Source organism: Anas acuta, chromosome 4, assembly GCF_963932015.1.
Source record: "Anas acuta chromosome 4, bAnaAcu1.1, whole genome shotgun sequence".
Classification (NCBI taxonomy): domain Eukaryota; kingdom Metazoa; phylum Chordata; class Aves; order Anseriformes; family Anatidae; genus Anas; species Anas acuta.
In genome coordinates, this window is record NC_088982.1 from 7,360,657 (window position 1) to 7,382,521 (window position 21,865).

Consider the following 21,865-nt stretch of genomic DNA (forward strand, 5'->3'; position numbering starts at 1 on the left):
AACACATCCATTGAGATTTTTATTTTTAAGGGAATTTAATGTTTGTGTAATGTGCTATACTGACAGTCTGGAAACTGGACGTCTCTTGTTTGCTGCCAGAACAGATATTTAGGCATAGAAGTAAAGCAGCCCCCAGTTTGCCCAGTGCCATCCTCAGACCTGCCATCAGCAGGTCCTTCTACATCTGATGCTTCAGGCCTTGATCATTGTGATACCTCCCTGGTGACTGCTTTCAGGGAAAAACAAAGCAAGGACAAAATAGATCGAGACTAGAAGACTATTGCACATAGGCTTCAGTGTTAGGTTTCTCCATTTTTGACAAGATGTGGAATGACACCATAAGCCTATTTTTAGAAAAAAAATACTTCATTTGCTCATGGGATGGAGAAAAAGTATAGTCTTCTTTCCTGAGGCTGAGCTGCTGTGACTCAAACAAATGTAGGCTTAAACATGTGGTTTGTCCCATTTACTGGAACATCTCCAAAAAGTATCATTTCCAGGTTGGTTGTACACAGAAAGATACAGATCTGTTGTATCCTGCAATAGAGATCCATCTGATGTGATACAGTGCCAGAAGGAGAAACCAGCTCCACATCTGAAAAAGTAATAAATCCCCGATAGCCTGGTGTTTTTTTCAGGAAGACGATGGAGTCCAGCCAGACACCAGCCAGGAGGAAGCAGGAAGGTACCTGGACAAGCTGCTGTGGGAAACCAGGCAGCAAATAAGCCCACAGCCAGAAATGTGGCTGCAAGCAGCACATCCACAGATCTCCAGCAGCAGATAAGTTGCTTTGCCCAGGGAAGTTACTTTCCTGCAACCTAATGTGCCATCTGTCCTTTTTGTCTCTGAAAAAACAGTGTGTGGAGGTATGGTAACTTCATTTCAACAAACTATATGAACCCCATAACATCCTCATATTGACAAACTCAAAAAGGCAGAAGAGAAACACTGAGAGAAGAGCCTGGCCATGGAAGAAAGCTAGAAGGAAAATCAACACTAAGTAAGGTATTGAGTAAATAATATATAGTAGCTTTGTCAGTGTGGGTGACTTGTCCTGCCCTGGGATTTCCATAAAAAGTACAAAGACATCTTGCATTCATAAGTAAAGGACTTCAGCTCACCTGAAAAGTGAGTTGTGTCCTCAATGGGATTTGGGACCAATGCTGAGGAGCAGAAAGACCAAACTCCCTCTATAGACTGCATGTCCAAAAGCAGATGGGCTCAGTGCATAAGCTAGCATGTTTCACAGCTGTGGTAAATTAATATGAAAGTCACTAAGGCAGATGTCCATCATCATTCTGACTCTTACAGGAGTGGAGTTACTGTTGTTTTAAAATCATTTAGCTATCTGTATTTTAATTTTCTTTAGTTACCTGTATTTTTTCTCAACTCACAAGAAAGATTTGTGAGCAACATATGGAGAGGTGGAAAGGGAAGGAAGCAGGTTGCTAGCACTGCATCTATGTGTTGGGATGGAGCTTCATGAGTTAGAGAAGTCAGATGATGCATGGACACAAAGCTTTTTTTCCTGATCCCAGGAACTGGGCTTAGTCACCAAAAGGCATATTTGTGCAGACAAAGTCACAGACTGTGCCAGAATAGGACCCAGCAGGATACTGGGCTCCTATTGACAAAATTCTATTGTGAAAAAGCCTATTCTTTAATTTCTGTGTAAAGCTCCCACTGATATCATGGGGTGGAGAAATGTTATTTTAGATTATTAATACCTGATATCATTTAAACTAGGATTGGTTCCTCTCTAAGAATCAGTTTGGCACCTCTGATCTAATTTCCGTGTACTGAGGTCTATAGAAAATGATAGATAGGCAGCACCAAGGCATGGGTCTTGCCATCCAGAAAGGCTGTTATTGGGTAAGAGTACTTCAGGATGTTAGAATGGTTATACTTTCGTGCTAGATTTATTCTGTTGCCTACACCTCACGTAACAAATGACTAGTCCTTTAAACTGATCTTGCCATCAAGAAGAAACTAGTCCAGATTTTTCTTTGTTTGTAGGGATTGCAACATAAACACCCACAGCTGTCAATGATCAAGAAAGTGCCTTGCAATCTGTATTCGCTACAACTGGCAGATCATTTTGTACTCAGTAATTCCACGGCACTTTTCACTTTGCTTTATAAGGGTAGGAGAATCTCTGGAAAAAAAATGCATACCTAAGGAATATATATATTTTTAATGAAGACTAAATCTGCTAAACCTTCCAATTGGGAAGTGATGAAAACCCAGCTTGGTATCTTAAACAAGTCAGATAACCAAAAAACAGTAGAGACTTTTAACACCTTATTAGTTGCATTAAGAATTGTTACTGCAATTGATGTTACCAGGATGTGTGATGTATTCACATAATGAACTGCTTTTCAGCCATCCTGAGATGTCTCATATGTCAGTCTGGAGGCTGTGATTTTCCAAACAGATAGGAGTAATGAAGGTGTGTCTGGCACTAACTGAGCATGGAGCGCATTTTAAAAAATGAAAACAATAATCATGCTAAATAGGACTGTTGGTTGAAGCCATTAGTATCTATCAGATGCGCTGTAGAAACATTGACAGAAATAGTTTAATATAACATAAAGGGTGGTTTCTAAAGTGTTTCAACCCTATAGGTTCTGAGAGGCTTCAGAAGGCAGTCTGAGCCCTTTATCACTCTCCTGAGGTCCAGTCCTTTTTCAGGGACAGCAAAGACTGGGATTTGGGAATGCCACCCATCAGCTCTGAATGGGCTGAGGAGTCCATTGTTCCAGTCCTGACGGAGCTTCTTGTACTTGAAAGGGGTCAAGAAATCCCCAGTTTTCCATAGGAGGTGGGTGATTAAATTTATTATAGGCAAGGAGCCATGTTAAGCTACATGAGCCTTGTTGTCACAAGGAGGTTTTGGGTAGCAATTTATTTTTTTAATCACTCTGCTAAAAAATCACTGTTAATACTAGGCAGAATAGTTGTGTACGCTTTGAAGGAACACATATCCAAGGAAGCCTTCTAGGCTTCTCCTTCCTCTAGGAAAAGGTATAATGGTTTTAAACTAAAAGAGTAGGCATAGATTAGATATAAGGAAGAAATTCTTCATGATGAGAGTAGTAAGACACTGGCACAGTAAGACACTGGCCCAGAGAAGCTGTGGATGCCCCATCCCTGGAGGTGTTCAAGGCCAGGCTGGATGGGGCTTTGGGCAACCTGGGCTGGTGGAAGGTGTCCCTGACCATGGCAGGGGGTAACAACTGGATTGTCTTTAAGGTCCCTTCCAATCCAAACCATTCTGTGATCCTGTGATTCAGTGATTCAATGATTCTCAACCATGAATATAAATGGAGTCTGAGCTGAGATCTTGACTGACAGATGGCCAGCTCCACTCCATCCTTTGCACAGCAACCTCTTCTTGAGCCTCAGCTTACCAACAATACAAGTCAGCTTGCCTAAACCTCATGTTAGCACAGGTTGTAGCATTATATTCATGAGGCACATGATAACACAGCTCCTGAAAATCATAGTGCCACACTGTAGGGTTTGATTATTATTATTATCATTATTGTTATTGTTATTGTTGTTATTATTGTTATTATTATTATTATTATTATTATTATTATTATTATTATTATGTGGCTCCCAGCCTGTTTCCCACTCATAAAATTATGCTTCATAAACACTTGGTGCAGTAGGTAAGGACTCTGCGTTTTGTACATGGCAAAAAAATACTGTTGTATCAGGACATGCTGCTTCTGCACCTTGCTGGTGGATACAGGGTAGAAACAGGTCTTGGAAAGGAGATAAGTATTTGATAGCAGGCTGTCCTGAGGGATTTAATGATCGCAGCACAAACGGTGCAGTGAGTGCTTAAAGCCACATATTCAGCACCTTTCAAACCCAGAGAGAGGGTAGGGATATGCTCCTGAAGGCTGGTGTGAATGCCAGTGGCTGGGATGCCTGTTCAGAGGAATAGGAATGATTTGAGTTGAGATCTGGCAGGATCAGATCAGCAAAAAGCAAACCAGCAGCAACAAAATAAAGACAAGGGATTAGTTAAAGATTTTTGGAGGAGGGATTGCTAGAATAAAAAGCCCATCAACTGCTTTTAGAGTGCTTGTCTATTATACCTGGATTACATTTAAATGATTAAATACACATGGATTTTAGGGTGTTGTGATAGGGAAAGAAATACTAATGGGAATAAAAGCTTTCTGAGCTTGGAGGAGTCTTTGAATAGGATCTGATCAGACCAGCTGACCAGTCTTAAAGCACATTTTTAAAGTGAGCCCAATCCAGAGGTGGGGTTAAACACATTGTGAAAGAGTTTCTGAAGAGGAAACAGCATGCAGAATTCGGTCTCAAGTAAGTGGGAGCAGAGGAATATTACTACTATATTTAGTAGTATTTAGTATATAATACTATACATTTGTATGTTTGTACTCAAATGTATATACATTATTGGTATTTATTATTTGTAGCTGCTGCTGTAATGCAATAGGATCCTCTTTTGCTAGCCACTGTGGAAACATGTTATAAAAAAATATCCCCACTTTATAGAGTTTATATGGTTTCAGAGGATGATCTGCAAATATATTGTTCCTATTGGTTCTTTACAGTTCTTCAGTATGGCTATAAGCACTTACAGAAATATTGATGAAGAAAAGAAATAAGTCTTAGTACAAGTTGGCATTCATCCATGAAGATTTAGAAACCTAATTTATAAACATTTAGTAAATATGAATTAATCCTGACATGGTGGATTTTGTGCTGAGTTAAATAATCATACTTACAGTCTCTAATGCTCTTGGACAATAGGTAAATTAGTCCTTCATTAAAAAATCATGAAGGAAAATGCATAATCTGCAGCAATGCCCCGAGGAAAAATTACACTTATTTGAAATAAAATCACTATTGTTAGCAAATTTGTAGAGGCATTTTTTAAATTTTATTTGGTTGTTGTTTTTCTAAAGGGTGTTATGGATCTTCCTGTAGATTGGCTCTATCGTGAGATTTCCAGTTGAGTGTATTAACTAAATACCCAGGGTTTAATTAGAAATCTGAGGTAGAAAAACTGTAAATCTCCTTTCAGTCATTTGTCTCTGCACTGCCTGCTTCTGAGCAGCAGACAAAACAGTATGTGCTTTTACATCTGATTAATGCTAACGAAAGCTGTGATTAAAACATCCTCGAATTCTTCTGTCATACAGCACAATTTAAAATTGTGAATTATCCTTCAAAACAGCACAAGTGGTGCAACTGCACATTAGCATAACAGCAAACCTTATTTACACAAGCACAAATGTTGTGTAAATTGGCCTTTAAGTGGGTTTTAAATGGCAATCACTTGGTAGGTGTTTTCAGAACTGCTAAATAAAAAAAAAATAGCTATAGTGCAATATTTTACAAATGAATACTTTTAATGGGCCTATTTTCAATTGAATTGACTATTAAAACAATGAAGGCAGAAAATGACAACAGTTATTTAATCTGGGATGCAATATAAATACTGGAACATTTTTGAATTGTTCAGCATCTTGTAGCACAAAATATTTGTGAAAGTCAAGTGGTTATTAAGCTTATGAACTCCCCGGTTTGCCTTTCTATTGTGTGCAATTGTAAGCTTGGGGAAATACACAGCTAAGGGGAAACAGAAATGTTTAGAATTTTTGCAGACCCTAGAGGGGACTGGGTTGTTGCTCTCAGCAGCTTCGGAGGGAGAGGGTTTCATGGCAGAAACCCTGCAGCTCTGCTCCTTAGCTGCCAGGCATGGTGCACCCCTGCAGGAAGCATTGCTTGAGCTCTTCAGGCCATGGGCCATGCCTTGCTTTAATGCTCCAGCCACACTGCTGGTCATTAATACCATTTTTCATGCCATCAGTAGGACAGGAAGAGTTTTTTCCCCTCTGCTCTTATTTTTGCTCTGCATTTTATTTGTTCATCGGAAAGCCTTGAATGTTGTACCAGAATTGGGAACACAGTCCAGGGGCAGCTACAGTCTGGAGATGGTTCCCATCCCAAGGAAACATCTCTTGTTGTCAGTCTCCTCTCTGTGCCCCAGAACACATCCTGGGTGACTGATAGGTGACAGCAAAACTCCAGGTGTGGACATGACAGAATCACAAAATGGCCAAGGTTGGCAGGGACCTCTGGAGATCATCTGGTCCAACCACCCCATCAAGCAGGGTCACCTAGAGCACATTGCCTAGGATGGCATCCAGGTGGGTTTGGGATATCTCCAGAGAAGGAGACTCCACAACCTCTCTGGTCAGCCTGTTCCAGTGCTCTGTCACCCTTATGGTATAGAAGTGTTTTCTCATATTCATCTGGAACTTCACGTGTAGGCCACTGCAAGTGTGCAATAATGGCTAGAGGTCAACAGGAGACATGAGTTTATACTGGCATTTGTGTTTTATTTGTCTTGGGGAATAGGTAAGTGAGAGGATGGTGGGCTTGCCAGGTCGAACTGTTTTGGTGGCAGCGAAGAAGGTCAGGTAGTAGCGTTGGCCATCCTCTGGTCCGAGACCTATTCAATCCAGTCTTTCACACTAACCTAGTGTATTAATTTTTGTGGGCAAAGTGGAGACTAAAGGAAACACCCATTGGAAAATGTGTGAGCAGACAAGATGACACAAAGGAAGACCAGCCATACTGTAAAACTTACCACAGCTGTGGAAAAGTAAGCAAACAGCAAATGTAACATCATTTCCAGTGTTTAACCTTATTTTTTCTCTGAAATACTCATGTTTTAAAGTGACTTTGCTTCCAAGAAGCTGGTTGGTTGTAGGACACCAAGCAGAGCCTTGCTTCCCAGAGGAAAAACCTGCAGGTTCTGAACCTCAGCCAGAAACTCAGTGGTGATTAACGACTAACACACCAGAAATCACAGCTTGGTACCAAGCCAGAGGACAAATTGATTCTACCTGGAGAGAGAGAAGGCCCGCAGATGAACAGCAGTGAGCTTGGATGCTGTGGGGAGCTGGTCCAGACTCCCTGAGGGACGTGCTGTGTTGCATGGCTATGGATGTAAGAAGTTTCTCCTGGACTATAAGAGGGCTCAGCTGACTAAAACCTGATATTCTCCCTTTAATTTTGGACTGATTTCTATAAATAAATGGTGATTAGCTGTGTCACATGTTGAAGCGTGCTCCTTCACAGGCTGAAGTAATTCACAACAGACAAAGAGCACAGGCAAACAGCTCAGGATGGAACACTGTGCTGGTGGGACAGTGGTCTACATGGGGTGCACTCTTATCATATCTTAAACAGCAAAATGAAGTTGGATCCATTTATATTTTGAATTCAACAGATGAAGGGAATCTTCCAAAACTGCTGATATCAAATCTAAAGAGTAGGAGGCTGAAAAAATAAAATTTTAACAGAGGAGATGTCATTTTCTATTATTTTCCAAACAGCAATTATTCTGTCTGTGTAGTCTGGATCAGCCATTGGAATTACACAGGTCTAAAACTTGCGTGAAATCAGAAACATGATTGTCTTAGGCTTCATTCTCCGCACCATGTGAACAGGCAGCTCCTAATCAGGATGTTTAGAGGTTGTATGTCGTTGTATTCGAGTTAATATTTCAACTGATTCTGATCTGCTTGGATTCATATCCCCAGTGGCTTCTCACAGATGGAGGATTTGAATGAATCAGGCACTAATCAGTCCCTGATAAGACTTGGTGATGTTTGTCCTATGTTTGGCATTACTCCTTTTTGTTTCTAATTTATACCTTTATGCTCAGCTGTTTCTCTCTATTATTATTATTTTTAATGTATTTACAGCCTACATTTTCTTTTCTCTTTCTCCCTTAGTGCCACCAAGGCTTGCATTTACAGTTCCTTAGTTTCATTTGATGCTGGGACATAGGCAAATGCTCATTTCTGTGGTAGCAGTTTCAGGCTTACAATCCATCAGCTGATGAGTCCTGCCTTTACCCTAAGAATTTCTCACTCATGGTGCGATTGCTCCTGTATTATTTCAGTGCAAAGTGAACCATCGCAGACCACCTTTATTCTAACAGTGCCCTTATGGCTGTAATGCTCACTTGCCCTTCATTATCCTCTTAATGTACTACTTTATTTTCATTCTGATCTCAACGTCTAAACTTTAAACATTTTTTTTTTCTTGATGAATGGATATGTTTGCCATTTCTAAGTTAAAAAAGGCTCGTTCTTAGTAAAACCATAGCTTATGCACCAACAGGGTAGAGAATGAATTGCTCCCAAGGAACAATAATTACTTTGTCAAAAGCAAAATGAGATATGCAGGTAAAGTGATGATATTTTTGCTTGGAGTTCTGGGAAACAAAACTGGAAAAAGTTGCACAACTCCAGCCTTACAGTAGAGCAAGATAAAAGTCAGTATGGACTCTCTGCAGGCAACCTGCCTCCGTTCTGCACAGTTCTGATTAGCTGAAAAATTGGTCACTATTGATATCCCGAATCTGCATTTTACTTTGGGAATCTGCACATCTTAAAAGTGTTTTCTCAGACTGTTAACGTATTGGAGAGTGCTTTGGGGTAGTGTGGGACTAGCTCCTGGTCCTGCTTTTTGAAGATGCTCTCCTTTTGGCATGTGGGGATTTCAGTTAATACTACCTTTTTTACTACGTACTAAGAGACTTTTACATGTGTGGTTTTGGTATTTGAATCATCCAGTCTTTCACAGAATTGAATCTATCCGAGTCTGTGACTTTACCAATTCAATATCATTGCAATAACCAGACTTCTGCTGATACTTTAATTGCATAATAGATCCCTTAGGCTCACAGATCTCAACATCTGCACATACACATAGGAATGGGAGTTCCAGAACACCCCCCCCCCCCCCCCGCCCCAACTTGTATGCAGTAAGCCTAACCCTCAAAGGAAATGAAAGGGAGGGAATCCTGTTGGAGACATATCAGACACAACCAGGTAGTATTTACTTTATCATAAGTCATCATAATTTAATGTTCGTTCCTTCTGAAATCTTTTAGATTCCCTTTTCTGTCTTGCCCTACTTGAGGGCTATTCTGAAATCTCACACCTCTGATGGTAAATTTCTTCTAATTTTCAGTCTAAATTTATTTATGGCCAATTTGAATTTTATTATTTGGCTATTATTTATTCATATGCATTTGCTGTTGTGCCAACTTTACCTTTTAGCTTAAATAGCTCTTCTGCATGCTGGAGAGGATGCTCTGTTGATATGTTTATAGATAGATCTATATTACATATCAACCTTCATTTTACCAGGCTAAGCAAGCAAAGCTCTCTTAAAAAGAAAGGCCTCCATTTCTCAAGATATCTTTGTAGTTTTCAGTGTCCCGGTTCACTTTGAATTTATTTTTTTCTGAATGTGGTGTTACAAACTATATTCCTTTTTTAACTTAAACTATGGTGCTAAGTCAGTGTACCCAATACCTTGTTAGTTTTGCTTTAAAAATGTCTTGTCTCATGCAGTCTAGAATCACATTTTCTTTGGCCAGAATTGTTAGAGATGGGCACTCGCACCATCAATCATGCTGGGACTAATTTTCATCCAGGTCTTTCCATCCAAGGAAAGATTCTGTCAGACTATTTTCCTCTTTGTAGGAGAAACTCCTGTTATTAATCCCTTGACCACAATATTGCATTTTGGATTGTATCAGGCAGGTCTCTATGATGCTCCAGGCATTCTTCATATGAATAGTTTTCCCAACTTTTTGTCACCAGCAAATTTTGAACATATGTGCCAATTCTGTGAATGAAATCCAACAGCCAATTAAGAACTTGAGGACCTATGCTTAGACATTATAGTGCCTAGCAGTTTAAGTGCCCAGCCCTTAGTGCACGGATCCCACTCTTGGGCAGACACTTTAAATTCATTGAACAGGTCACAGGGACAGCATGGGCACCTTAAAATGCAGCCTCAGAAGGAGCCATGCTGAATGAGAACTGCCAAGAATAAGCAAAGAGAGGCTAAACATACTTTTGAGCTCGCTTGAAAATAACAAATAAATGTTATTTATTTCAAGGTTGAAGTCAAAATCCTATGTTCCTACATTTATCAGGAACTTTGATCAGTTTGTTCTGCTGACTCCAATACCACCAAGAAGAGAAATCCTGCCAAGAGTCCTCAGGACCATACCAGCAAGCTGGCCAAGCTCAACAGCTTAAAAACTACTACTAATAAAAAGTACTATTAATAACAACCATAATAATAGCAATCATGCATCCTTTAAGGAAGAAATATAGTCTGACTCACTCCTTTTCTTTATAACCTTTTCCTCATTGAAATCTTCTGGGCTGCTCCTCCAAAAATATTTTCTTTTCCAGAGAAAAGCCCTTCACTCCAGTCTCCCGGCGAAGCAGCTCATCCACACATAAGCTCGTGTAGACAGCAATCTCACTTTACAACTGGGGTTAATCGGTCATGGATGATGAGCTTTGTTTAATGAAGGACCATTTATACAGTGCCTTTTGAATATAGGCTCTACATTTTAACATTCAAGAGAAGATAGAAGGAGGGTATCGAAAGGCACAAAAGGGGTTAATACCATAGGGATTTTTTTTTCTTTTGTTTTCCCAAATAAGCACTATAAATTGAAGATTTGCTCTCAGGAGGGTTATTATTACTACATTTGCTGCATGCGCTTACTTTCTCAGCCCTGAGGTGTGAAAATGGGCTTCCATGCAGCTGCCCAGAAACCTGCAGCAGCCTGCATTTATTCTAAGCAGCAGCATCTGCTCGAGACAAGCATATCGAAAATTAACTGGCCATGTTGTGCATCTCCAACCCCAAATCATCTCTAAAATTCCCTGTGTTGTTCCACTGCTTTATCCTCTGAAATAATCCCCCCAAAACCGGCCTCGGCTCTTCGGGGACTCCGCTTGAGGCCGTCCTCCGCCGCCTTCCCCCCCCCCCCCCCTTACCCTCCCCAACCTCCCGGCCATGGCGCTGCGAGCCCGAGCGCTCTACAACTTCCAGAGCGAGAACAGGGAGGAGATCAGCATCCAGGAGAACGAGGAGCTCGTCATCTTCAGCGAGGACTCTCTGGACGGCTGGCTGCAGGGCACCAACAGCCGCGGCGAGACCGGCCTCTTCCCGGCCTCCTACGTGGAAATCCTCCGCTCCCGAGCGGGCTCCGGCTACACCGAGAGCCCCGGCAGCCCCGCCGGCTCCCCCGGGCACGGCTCGGCCTTCTACGCCTCGCCGCCGAGCGTCTCGTACCAGGGCAGCTTCGAGGATGACGACGATGATGACTGGGATGACTGGGACGACGCCTGCACGGTGGTGGAGGAGCCCCGCGGCCCCCCGGGTGCCAACGGGCACCCCTCGGCCGGGCTGCAGCCCCCGGCGCCGCCCTACTACGGCCACCAGCCCGCTGGCTACCGGGCCAAGCCGTCGCTGGAGAGGCAGGACAGCTTGAGCTCCTCCAAGAGGGGCAGCGTGGTGGGCAGGAACCTCAACCGCTTCTCCTGCTTCGTGCGCTCGGGGGTGGAAGCCTTCATCCTGGGCGACGTGCCCCTGATGTCCAAGATCGCCGAGGCGTACAGCATCGAGATGGGGGCGCGGGGCCCCCAGTGGAGGGCCAACCCCCACCCCTTCATCTGCTCGGTGGAGGACCCCACCAAGCAGACCAAGTTCAAGGGCATCAAGAGCTACATCTCCTACAAGCTGACCCCCAGCAACATCAACTCGCCCGTCTACCGGCGCTACAAGCACTTCGACTGGCTCTACAACCGCCTGCTGCACAAGTTCACCGTCATCTCGGTGCCCCACCTGCCCGAGAAGCAGGCCACCGGCCGCTTCGAGGAGGACTTCATCGAGAAGCGCAAGCGGCGCCTGATCCTCTGGATGGAGCATATGACCAGCCACCCCGTCCTCTCGCAGTACGAGGGCTTCCAGCACTTCCTCTGCTGCCGCGACGAGAAGCAGTGGAAGCTGGGCAAGCGGCGGGCCGAGAAGGACGAGATGGTGGGCGCCAGCTTCCTGCTCACCATCCAGATCCCCACGGAGCACCAGGACCTGCAGGACGTGGAGGACCGGGTGGACGCCTTCAAGGCCTTCAGCAAGAAGATGGACGACAGCGTCCTGCAGCTCACCAACGTGGCCTCGGAGCTGGTGCGCAAGCACGTGGGGGGCTTCAGGAAGGAGTTCCAGAAGTTGGGCAACGCCTTCCAGGCCATCAGCCACTCCTTCCACATGGACCCCCCCTACAGCTCCGACGCCCTCAACAAATTTTTTTTGGGGACTGTTAGTTTTAGGTCAGAGGTTGGACTCGATGATCTTGAGGTCTCTTCCAACCTAGAAATTCTGTGATTCTGTGATTCTGTAATCTAAGGTCAAAGTGTTAATCATCTTCTTTACTATGCTTCTAAGTTAGCTTTTAAATTTTAGTCCTGTCATTTTTTTTTTTGTCTTGTGATGCTGAAAGCAAAATAATAATAATTAAAAAAGAAACTTCACTTTCACTGTTCTGTGCTGCTACCCAGTGCTACCTGATAGACCTTTAAAGTGTCGATTCTGCATGACTAATTGATTGCTTCAGCTGGGGTTAATTAATTAATTAGTAGCAGAGCTGCATTAAAGATTGGAAGCATTCAGAACTCCCATAATGGACGCGAGCTTTATTAGTACATAAAATGAGTGTTTAAAATCCACACAGCAACTAATATGCTCTTGAGGCTTTCATTAAACAAACCTATAAAATTACTTGCTTCATTATGTATTTTAGTTACTTTCTTCACATTGTACGGTATCTCTTCACCTTTTTCTTTTGCCAGCCAGTTTTAAGTGCCTATTTGAAATCAATTTCTCTAATAATGGGCTTAATGAGCTCATCAATTAAGGCTGCCATAATGGAATGTAACTGTGTGGTTTCAGTTATCAGTTAAACTCTGGAACTAATTTCCATGCTTCATCTATCAAAAATGATTGGCTAATATTGTTTAGCTTCTGCTTTAGGACGATAGGGAGACCTCGGGCCCTTCCTCACTAATGTCCGAGGGCCTGAATTTCTTCTTGGAGAAACAGAAGGGGAGGGAGGCGAGGTGGGATGGGAAGAACAATGAGCGCGGAGATTTGGGCCCCTATCTGGATCTGGAGGAAGTGTGATCCCGTATTTCAGTGCCAGCATGGTAATTAGTAGTAATGGATTACATTTTCAGACGTATTAGATAAAATGATCGTTCCACATGAAAAATCCCATTATGAGTTTCTTACCTCTTGCTCCCTCTGCCTCTCTCCTGCTTTCGCTCACCCTCTCTGTTTTAATAACCACTGCCCTCTTCTGTGACCCCTTTAAATAATGGTATAAATGGTCAATAGACCTAAACATATAAATATTTCTTTAAAAACAATGCCCTCACATTTGCAGCAGACAAACCTGAAATTTGGGAAGTGCTTTCTCTATTCAGGAGAGATTAAATACCTTGCCAGACACAAAAATCTGTCAAGTCACAAAAAGCTCCATGAATAAACTGAGTATAAAAATAATGTTGCAAATACTGTTAAAAAGCAGAACAACCTGAAAAATCACAATTTTAAATCCTTTTTAATTAATGAACAATAGTAACATTTCTCTGTTATTGCTGTTAAGGTTCATACACTATAAAATTTCTAGATGCGACTAAGGATTTACTTATATGTAATTGTAACTTTCCAGGTTAACAGCAGCAAAATCTGGCTCGTGATATAGATGCTGACTGAAATGTTAAAATCTCTTCAGGTGGCAGAGACTCTTGAAGCATGACCTCTATTGTGGTCGTATTCACGTTACTGACAGTGGCAACCGTGCTACTGACAGTGGCAACCGTGCTGTTCTAGGCATTTTCCAGACATTTGTAAGGGATAAAGAAAGACCATGTTTTGGAGGAAGAAAAGCAGGCTGGAGGTTAGCTGAAGAGGAACAGGAGGGATTTTTTTTTTTTTTTTTATATACAGGCCCTGTAGATTTAATGTAATGGGACCACTCCTCTGGTAAGTGACTTGAAAACAGTGGCATAAACAAGGGACAAGACTGTCTTTAGGAGTCAGAGCCTGTCTGCTACTTTCTTTTTTTAATTTAAAAAAAAATAAAAAATAAAAAAACATAAACATTCAGTGTTGGTGGAATATTATCCAGTAAAACTCAAAACTGAAGAAGTGTATGAGAGTTTCATTGTGACAGCTATAGCTTCTCATGCAAATAGAGAAGACAGGATGAAAGATGACTTCCAGAAGGTTGTTGTCTCAAAAAAAAAAAAAAAAACACAACAAAACAGTCTTGAAGGAACAGTGGGAGCTTGCAAAGGTTTCCTTCTCAAAGGAGCGATTATTATCTGGTTGCTGCTCTGCAAGTGATTTTGGAATTGATTGTGCATTAATTTTCTAGCTCTGATCTTGCACCAGTGCTCACAGCTGACACTACTTGTGTGAGCTGAGTGTGGTGTTTTTTCCAGCAAACTTTCAAGAATCAAATGAAGACCACAGAATATTTCTGCAGAGTGATAGAAATTGTGCAGTAAATAAAACTAGTTTTCAAACTTCTTTATAACGATCAGGTGCAAAATCCAAACTGAAGGATATGAGAGAATTGAACTGTTACAAAGTTAAAAATAATTTTATTTTTTCCAGTAAATAAGATTTTTTTAAAATATATTTTCTGTATTTGGTAGGATAATTTCATCTGCTTTTTATGTTTTCTTTTCAAGGTGATCTTTACATACAACTAAAAATCCATGGTGTTGGTACAGGAGATTTCAAGCAAACAAACTCAAAACAGATACTGTAATTTTCTTGTGTCCTTTTAACATTCTTTTCAGGATTTGTAATTTCTCCAAAACAAGCTTAAAGAGTGAATATGGAAGAGGAAACCTAACTAAAGATTCATCTCTCCTCACCTGCAGCTTAGGATAACAAAGCTTAGAAAGCCTGTTATTCTTCGAGATGCTTAAAAAAAAACAAAACAGTAATCCCCTAGTTAAAGGTTATATATCATAGAGGGACTAAGAAGGGCTTAAGCTCAATTTTCCTTTTCAATTTGAATTATTTTAATGTTGTTGATGTCATGTAGCTATACCACTTATAAAGCAAATGATATTCCAGTGTTGCAGTTTATAAAATTGCAGACAAAGAGAAATGTAAGTGATAGACATGAAGAGTCATATAATTAAATCTCAAACTCTAAACTGTGATTTAGCTCCTCGTTCTTTTGCAGACTCCCTTGGTCATTCTGTCTTTTAAAATCTCCTGATGCCTGACTAGGAAATGGAGATGGAGATCCTGCCTGTGTTACCCTCTTTGTCTGTCTCTTTAATTCTGCTCCCAGAAGCTCTTTTGTATACCCTGGGTATTGCATTTACAAGTAGGCTAATGGGGTCTGAAAACACAACAATTCAAGAGCTCCAGTACAACTCACTTGCTCCTTCTTTCCCCACTACCTCTGCAAGATGCTTCTTTGGCAGTGATCTGACCTTTTTGCACCTAGTAGAACATGAGCATTGCAGCAGGCAGCATGAGCTGGTACACGGGGAACCTGCGGTGGGATCAGCCCCATCTGCAAGCCAAGGGCCATAGGCTGCCATGTATCCTTAAAAAAAGCAGGGATCTTTGACAAATCCTAGTGACATATAGGCTGGAGAGAACTCAAGTGAATCTCAGTTGTTTGCTGCTAATAGCTTAAAGGCAGAAAAAGAATCAGTTTTACACCTAGCCTTAGGGCATGCATGGCCTTGGTTCTGCTCACTCACACAACAGATTTCATCCCTCATTTTTTTAAGGACAGAAGATCATTTGGAAACAATTGCAAACAAGATAGCAGGTATATTCTGAATCTTTGATTATTTTTTTTTTTTAAATTCTTCCTTCTAAAATAACACTGCTGTTACTAAAAGGCATTCAAAACAGCAAGATGGTGTCACTGTCCACCAAGGTTTCACCTTGTGTTACTTTTGTCACAGGAGGAGAGAAAGGGAACATGGCAGGCCTCGAAACTATACATGAAAGGCCTCTAAATAACAGTAATAATAGGTATTTTAAAAGTCTGTCTTTAAGGCTTGAGTGGGTTCTGTGTGCCCTATTTACGCCTTTTTAATTCTTGAACAATAGCTGTGGGGGTTTCTTTTCCTGCAGCACACCAGCGAGGTTAAACATTATTTCTGTAACAGCCTTTTGTTTCCAGCTCCCATGGAGAGAGGGGGGAAAAATTGAGATAAAGAAGTGTTATTAAAATTGTGACACACGGCTCTGGGAGTATGTTAAGGATAGAAGGAGCCAGGACGTCAGGAAAGAAATAATGAAATGCAAAAATCACCCAGACTGACAATTGGGAGCCTATGTAGCAGCTTAGCCTGTTGGTCCAAGGCTATTTGTCATAATCAGCGGCACTTTTCTCATTAGCAAAAAGCCATTACCAGTGGACTTTATCAGCAGCTGTGAGTTATCAAGGGGCACACAGCAATCCTAGCGTGTAGTCGTGGGGTTCAGCCGGGGTCCGGCTGCTTTAATAAGCCGCCAACTCTTTCCCCAAGTTCCCAGTCAGGTGTCACTGCCATTCCTGGTGAGTGCGGTCTGTTAACCACCTCCCTCCTGTGCCTTCCTGCTCCCCCAGCCCCGGGGCAAAGCCTCTTCCATTCTCTTTGCTTCCCCTTTCCCTCCCCAGCAGCTTGGGGAACAAATAAGCTGAGCATGGTCTCCACTCCTTGCCAGGATCAGTCCTTCTCTTCTTCTCCCTCCTTGTCTTCCACACCTCTGTGCTAGCTCTGCCCACTGGGGCTTGCTCAGTCTTCTTGCACAAACCAAGATGTTCTTCTCTTTCTTGCTCTTTCATCACCATTTGCTTTCCATGGTGGACAAAGCCCTTATTTGCTCATTGCCCTTTCACCTACAGTGCCAACCTCTTGGATGTATCATCCCATTCCTGTAGGTCAGCAGCAGACGATGCGTTTTGAAGGAGTGTCCCCAAACCTGCTCTGACCTGCCACAACTCTGCTGATGCTGACTTGGCCGTGACTGAGCTCAGTCAGATTTTTCTCCCTGTATCTTGTTCTGCCCACCCTGTGAGATGGATGATCCCACCATGCCCTCTTAAGGCATATTTAGTCATCCCTTTCCTCTGCTATAACTAATCCCTGTGATCTCTTCCCTATAGTTGTGGGGGATCAGGGCAAAAAGTGTGCATTTTCTGCTCATGCTGTGTTGTCCCCATGACAGAACATATTGAGAAGAGATGAGTTTTGCATGTGCCTGTGGCAGGTCCTGGGTTGAGTGGTGGTGTGAGCAGTCCTCAGGATGGGAGATCTGGAGTTGAGCCAGTCTTGAGGATGTCTGAGCACACAACTCTGTGCAGTGCTGCCTGGACAGAGACACATCCAAGGAAAGAAGAGTGGGTATTCAACAACTCCTCAAGCTACACCCAAACCATATTTATTTTTTTTCACAGAAAATCTTTTTTTTTTTTTTTTTTCCTTTCCAATTATGAACAAAATGCAATTGGGGGGAAAAACGTAAATGTATTGCTTCTTAAGCTGCCAGTGGGATCTCCCTCTGAATGGGAGGAAAATCAAAACAATTAAGAATAAGTGCCAACTTATTTCCAGCCTCTTCACCTTCTTTACTGTGTCTGGAGGGGCACATTCACCACGTTTTAGGAGAAAAACAAATAGTAGCTCAGAGAATGCACTGGGAGGTGAACATGTGTGTTTGTGTATGGGTGATGGTACTCAACGTGCTGCTCCACTGGAGCTTACTGGAATCATTACAGGTCATGAACTGAAGAAGGATTTGAGTGGGTCCAAAATCTAATGAAGTCAGTGAAAAGGCTCTCATTGACTTCAAGAGGATTTGGCAGAGGTGTTAATTGAGGGACAAATTTAATCTTGCACAGAGCTAAAAATTGTGCTGGCACAGACACCTGCACCTGAAACAGGTAAGAAAATGTGAGACATTTTAGATTGGTTTAAGAATACCCATATTTTCCACCCTTTGATTAAATTGGCTTTAAACACAGACATATTAGATCAAATTTATGCACATGCAAACCTAAATTATTGATGCTTATTATAGATGAGATAACATCTTCAGTGACCACGGGTGCCAGTATTTTCACCTTGTTGGAATTTACCATCTAGATACCTGCACTGGAGATGGCCCACCTGCAGAATTGTTGGAGAGGCATTTCCAGGGCATGGATTATCAAACCTGTTGCAAGCACTTATGAATTATGCCACAGATGTGCCCATTGCCCTCCTTAGGCCATAACAAGAGCAAATGAATGACTCAGTTATTGACTGAAATAGTGTGGGGAGCTCTGTTCACTCAGAAGCATCTTGCGTTGCTTAACTCTTACTGTGCATCTCCTGCATCAACAGAAATAAAAAAACAGCAAAAATCTTGGACCTTGATTTAATAAAACACTTGCTTATCTTGAAACACAGTAATAATCTTCTGGTGTTATACATTAAACTTATCCCATATGGAGGTTTTATTGAGCCAAGGAAGTGCCAGAATATGTTGCATGGAATATTCATAAAAAAGACATTTATAACAAGGTAGCATTATGATACATTTATTTATTTATTTATTTATTTATTTACCTAGAATTATTTTGCAAGTTGAAAATCCACTCATTACCTTCTGCATTGTGAACCTGTATTTCAGATATGCTGTAGGAAATTTTTACCCTTGTTGACTGTGTTACAGGAGGATGTGTCTCATTTGGTTAGGAATAATCTTAAAAACATCCCTAGGTTCTGGCTTTGTGGAACTGGACTGAGAAAGCAGTCTGTCTTCACTCTCTCTAATTATTCTTTTTATTTTATTTAACTTCTATTGTGATTTTGTTTTGTTTTGTCTTGTTTTGTTTTTTATTTTGTGTGTGTGGTTTTTTTTTTTTTTTTTTCAGATGTCATCTGGGAGACCATGTTATGAACCAAGAGCCTAAACAGAGAATAACTAGATTGTCTCAGTCTAAAAAAGCTTATACTAAAAGCCAAAAGAGGGTCTCCTGAGATCTCTGTGTTGTTTTTTGGTGTGTACATGGGATGGTAGTGCCTGGTATGATGAGAGCAGCTCTAAACACATGGGTGCCATTGAGACATCAAGCTGCTTCTGTTGGATCCCAGGAGAGGGGGAAGGAGATATCCAAAGAGACACCACACAGTGGCTCTGAATATATTAAAGAGAAAATTTGTCCTTCCCTCTTTTCAGATATCTTAAACAAGCATCTAAAATGAAAAAGTAACTGCTATGGTTTATATATATAAACTGCACCGCAATATAATATAACTGCACCATACTCCTTTAAAAGTACTGTTGCTTGAAAACAGATCTTGCAACAGCTTGAGCTCCAGGAAACCACACCAAAACAGAGGCAGGATGACTATTGGGCTAGTGAGAAAGGAGTGTCAGGGATCAGAGTATCATGGATTTACTTCCTCCAGTATTATCTATACAGACATAGGATCTTGAATTTTGGCTTTTTTTATGCTTTGGTTTTTAACAGGTAAGTCACTGATGATATGCATATATCATATATGTACATTATCTAAGGTAATAGGAAGAAAGCCGTCTGTTTGTAGTTTGGAAAAGTTGTCAATTTATTTACACGGTGAAGAGCTGAGTTATAAGCCTCTGAAACACACACAAATCAATTTTGGCTCAGCAAGGAACACCGAATGCCCATTGACTTCTGCAGCAGGGGTGAGTGGTTCAGACAGGAGGAAGGGAAGTGGGCTCCAAGTGTAAAATGCAAATTCTAGCAGATTGCTTACACTGAAGAGAAGATCAAGGGCAAAAAATGTTGTTGTTTGTTTGTTTGTTTTTGTTTGTTTGTTTTTAATTATTATTATTATTTTTATTATTGTTTTTTCCTGCTTCTTATTGTGTTTTGTGTTTGTTTGTTTTGTTTTGTTTTGTTTTGTTTTTGTTTTTCCCCTAGAGGTGTTTGGTGAAAACACAATGGAATTGACCTCAGAATCTTTTTTACCCCAGACATATTTTAAGTTTTGCTATATGAAAGAGCATGATACGTGCTACTTTTAGTATCAGATGTTTTAAAACTCATTTAGGGCACTCTGTCTAATACTTTCTACCCTTCAGGTCCATGCAGTTTTGTACCTCAGGAAGTTGTCTAATGCAGATTTTCATATTCTAGAGAATGTAAGAAATGCCTGTAGGAAAACTCCTTTTATGGTTTCAATAAAATAATAATAAGCTTACCTTTGAGATGTTTATAAGAAAGAAACTGATCATTACATGATGTTTATGTAAAGTTGATTTCTTTATTGTAGCAGAGCACAGAAAATAAATAGTGTTATTATTTATCTTGCACATAAGTCCACTTCGAGACAGACAAATGCATCCTGTAACTGATTAGAAACAGGACCATAATCTCAGCTGTGAGAATGAGCAAAGGAAATGTTCTCAAGAGACAGAAGCAGAGGGACAGAACTGGAGGGGAAAATCACTCACTTTTCTTGATCAATTGTTGTCAAAAAAGAGAGGAAGAATGATCATATCACATCTATTCTTTTGGACAGAATTATAACCAAAGAGTTGTGATACTGGAGTTATTAAGTATTTCAGATAATGCCCATTGAACCTAAAACCCATTTTATTCTCTTCTGATGTCTGTTTCTCCATCTTTTTTTCTGAAGATTAATAGAATTCTCCATAGAGTAGGAAAGCAGCTCACCTTTTGCTTGAGCTCAAGCACAGCAATCAGTAATAATTTTATTACTATTATTTTGTTTAGACAGCTTCTGCGAAAGAATGCTTAACTTGGATAGATGTAACTGGAGAGAGAATGATAATCCTAGACATCACTATAAAATAAGATGAAAATGGTCTGAGCAATGGCAATGATATTTTTAGCATTAGGGCTTAGAAATGCCAGTATATCATTTAGAGTATCATTTAGGGTTATTATTTAGGGTTTAGAAATATCAGTAGAATAGAAACAGGAAGGAATATATTATGTAATGGTGCAGAAAATGTAAAAGTCTACTTCCTGTATTGGGAAAAGGATATCATAGAGATGTAGGGTAACTAGGTATTGTCCTGTTCTGCTCCCAGTTCAGCAATTAACTTTGTGTTAAAACCTGTATTTCAGTGCTTTACTGCTTTGGAACTTTGTAATACTCACCAGAAGTAAATACTTACTGATGCTTTGCCATTGATTATCCAAGAGTGGAATTGCACCAGTGGGTCAGCAGCACAGCTGACGACACAATTCCTGCCCAGGTGTATTGTGGACCTTGCTGTGCTTTGCCCATGTCGGACATAAATGAGAGGTAGCCTCTATGTGAAGCTAAGTGGTGTCAATTAAAGAGGCCTATGCTAATTAAGTGTGGCTATGGAATTCTCAATTCAGATGTGGGATAAGCAGAATTAGCATAGCAGACTCTGTATTAAAAAGTGCATCAGTATGGGCCTTGGGAGTGAATTCTTCCACTGTAGCAAGGTAGTCCATAATCCTAAAAATGCAGCAGAAAATAATAAAGTCTTGAACAGAACTCAGATTTGACAATTCAGCCTGTCTCCAGAGAAGTCACTGGCGTGTCATTCCTTATGTGATCTGCAGGTCAGGCTACAGAAACCCTTATGTAAAAAATCCCCCCCCCCCCCTTTTTTTTTTAATTTTGTTTTTATGGAAAGATCCTGGACAGTGCTGCTGCTTTTTTTTGGAACTGTTGAAGCTTCTGAAGGCTGTGTGTCTGTGTGTACATGTGTGTTCATGTGCATGCTGCAAACATTTTTAACAATACTAGTAGTTTTGAAAGACAAATATTCATGGACAAACCTGCTCTTTGTAATTTACTCTGCACATCTTGAATATCAAGAAATTTTTAGAGACTTAGCTTTTCTGACAAAGCTGAACCCATATGAGATCCCTGTTTATAAGAATGACTGAGTGATACAGAGAGTTTAAGTGAC

At 41.0% G+C, this 21,865-nt stretch overlaps 1 protein-coding gene across 1 annotated transcript; it reads left to right on the forward strand.

Moving 5' to 3' along the window:
- Positions 1 to 10,851: 10,851 nt before the first annotated feature.
- Positions 10,852 to 12,271, forward strand: LOC137855299 (sorting nexin-33-like). Its single transcript, XM_068679335.1, has one exon. The coding sequence runs from the start codon at positions 10,901 to 10,903 to the stop codon at positions 12,269 to 12,271; it is 1,371 nt and encodes a 456-aa protein (XP_068535436.1). The 5' UTR covers positions 10,852 to 10,900.
- The last annotated feature ends 9,594 nt before the right edge of the window (positions 12,272 to 21,865 follow it).

Coding starts and splice junctions, on each gene's coding strand:
- LOC137855299 (XM_068679335.1), top strand. CDS start 10,901: ATGGCGCTGCGAGCCCGAGCGCTCTACAACTTCCAGAGCGAGAACAGG.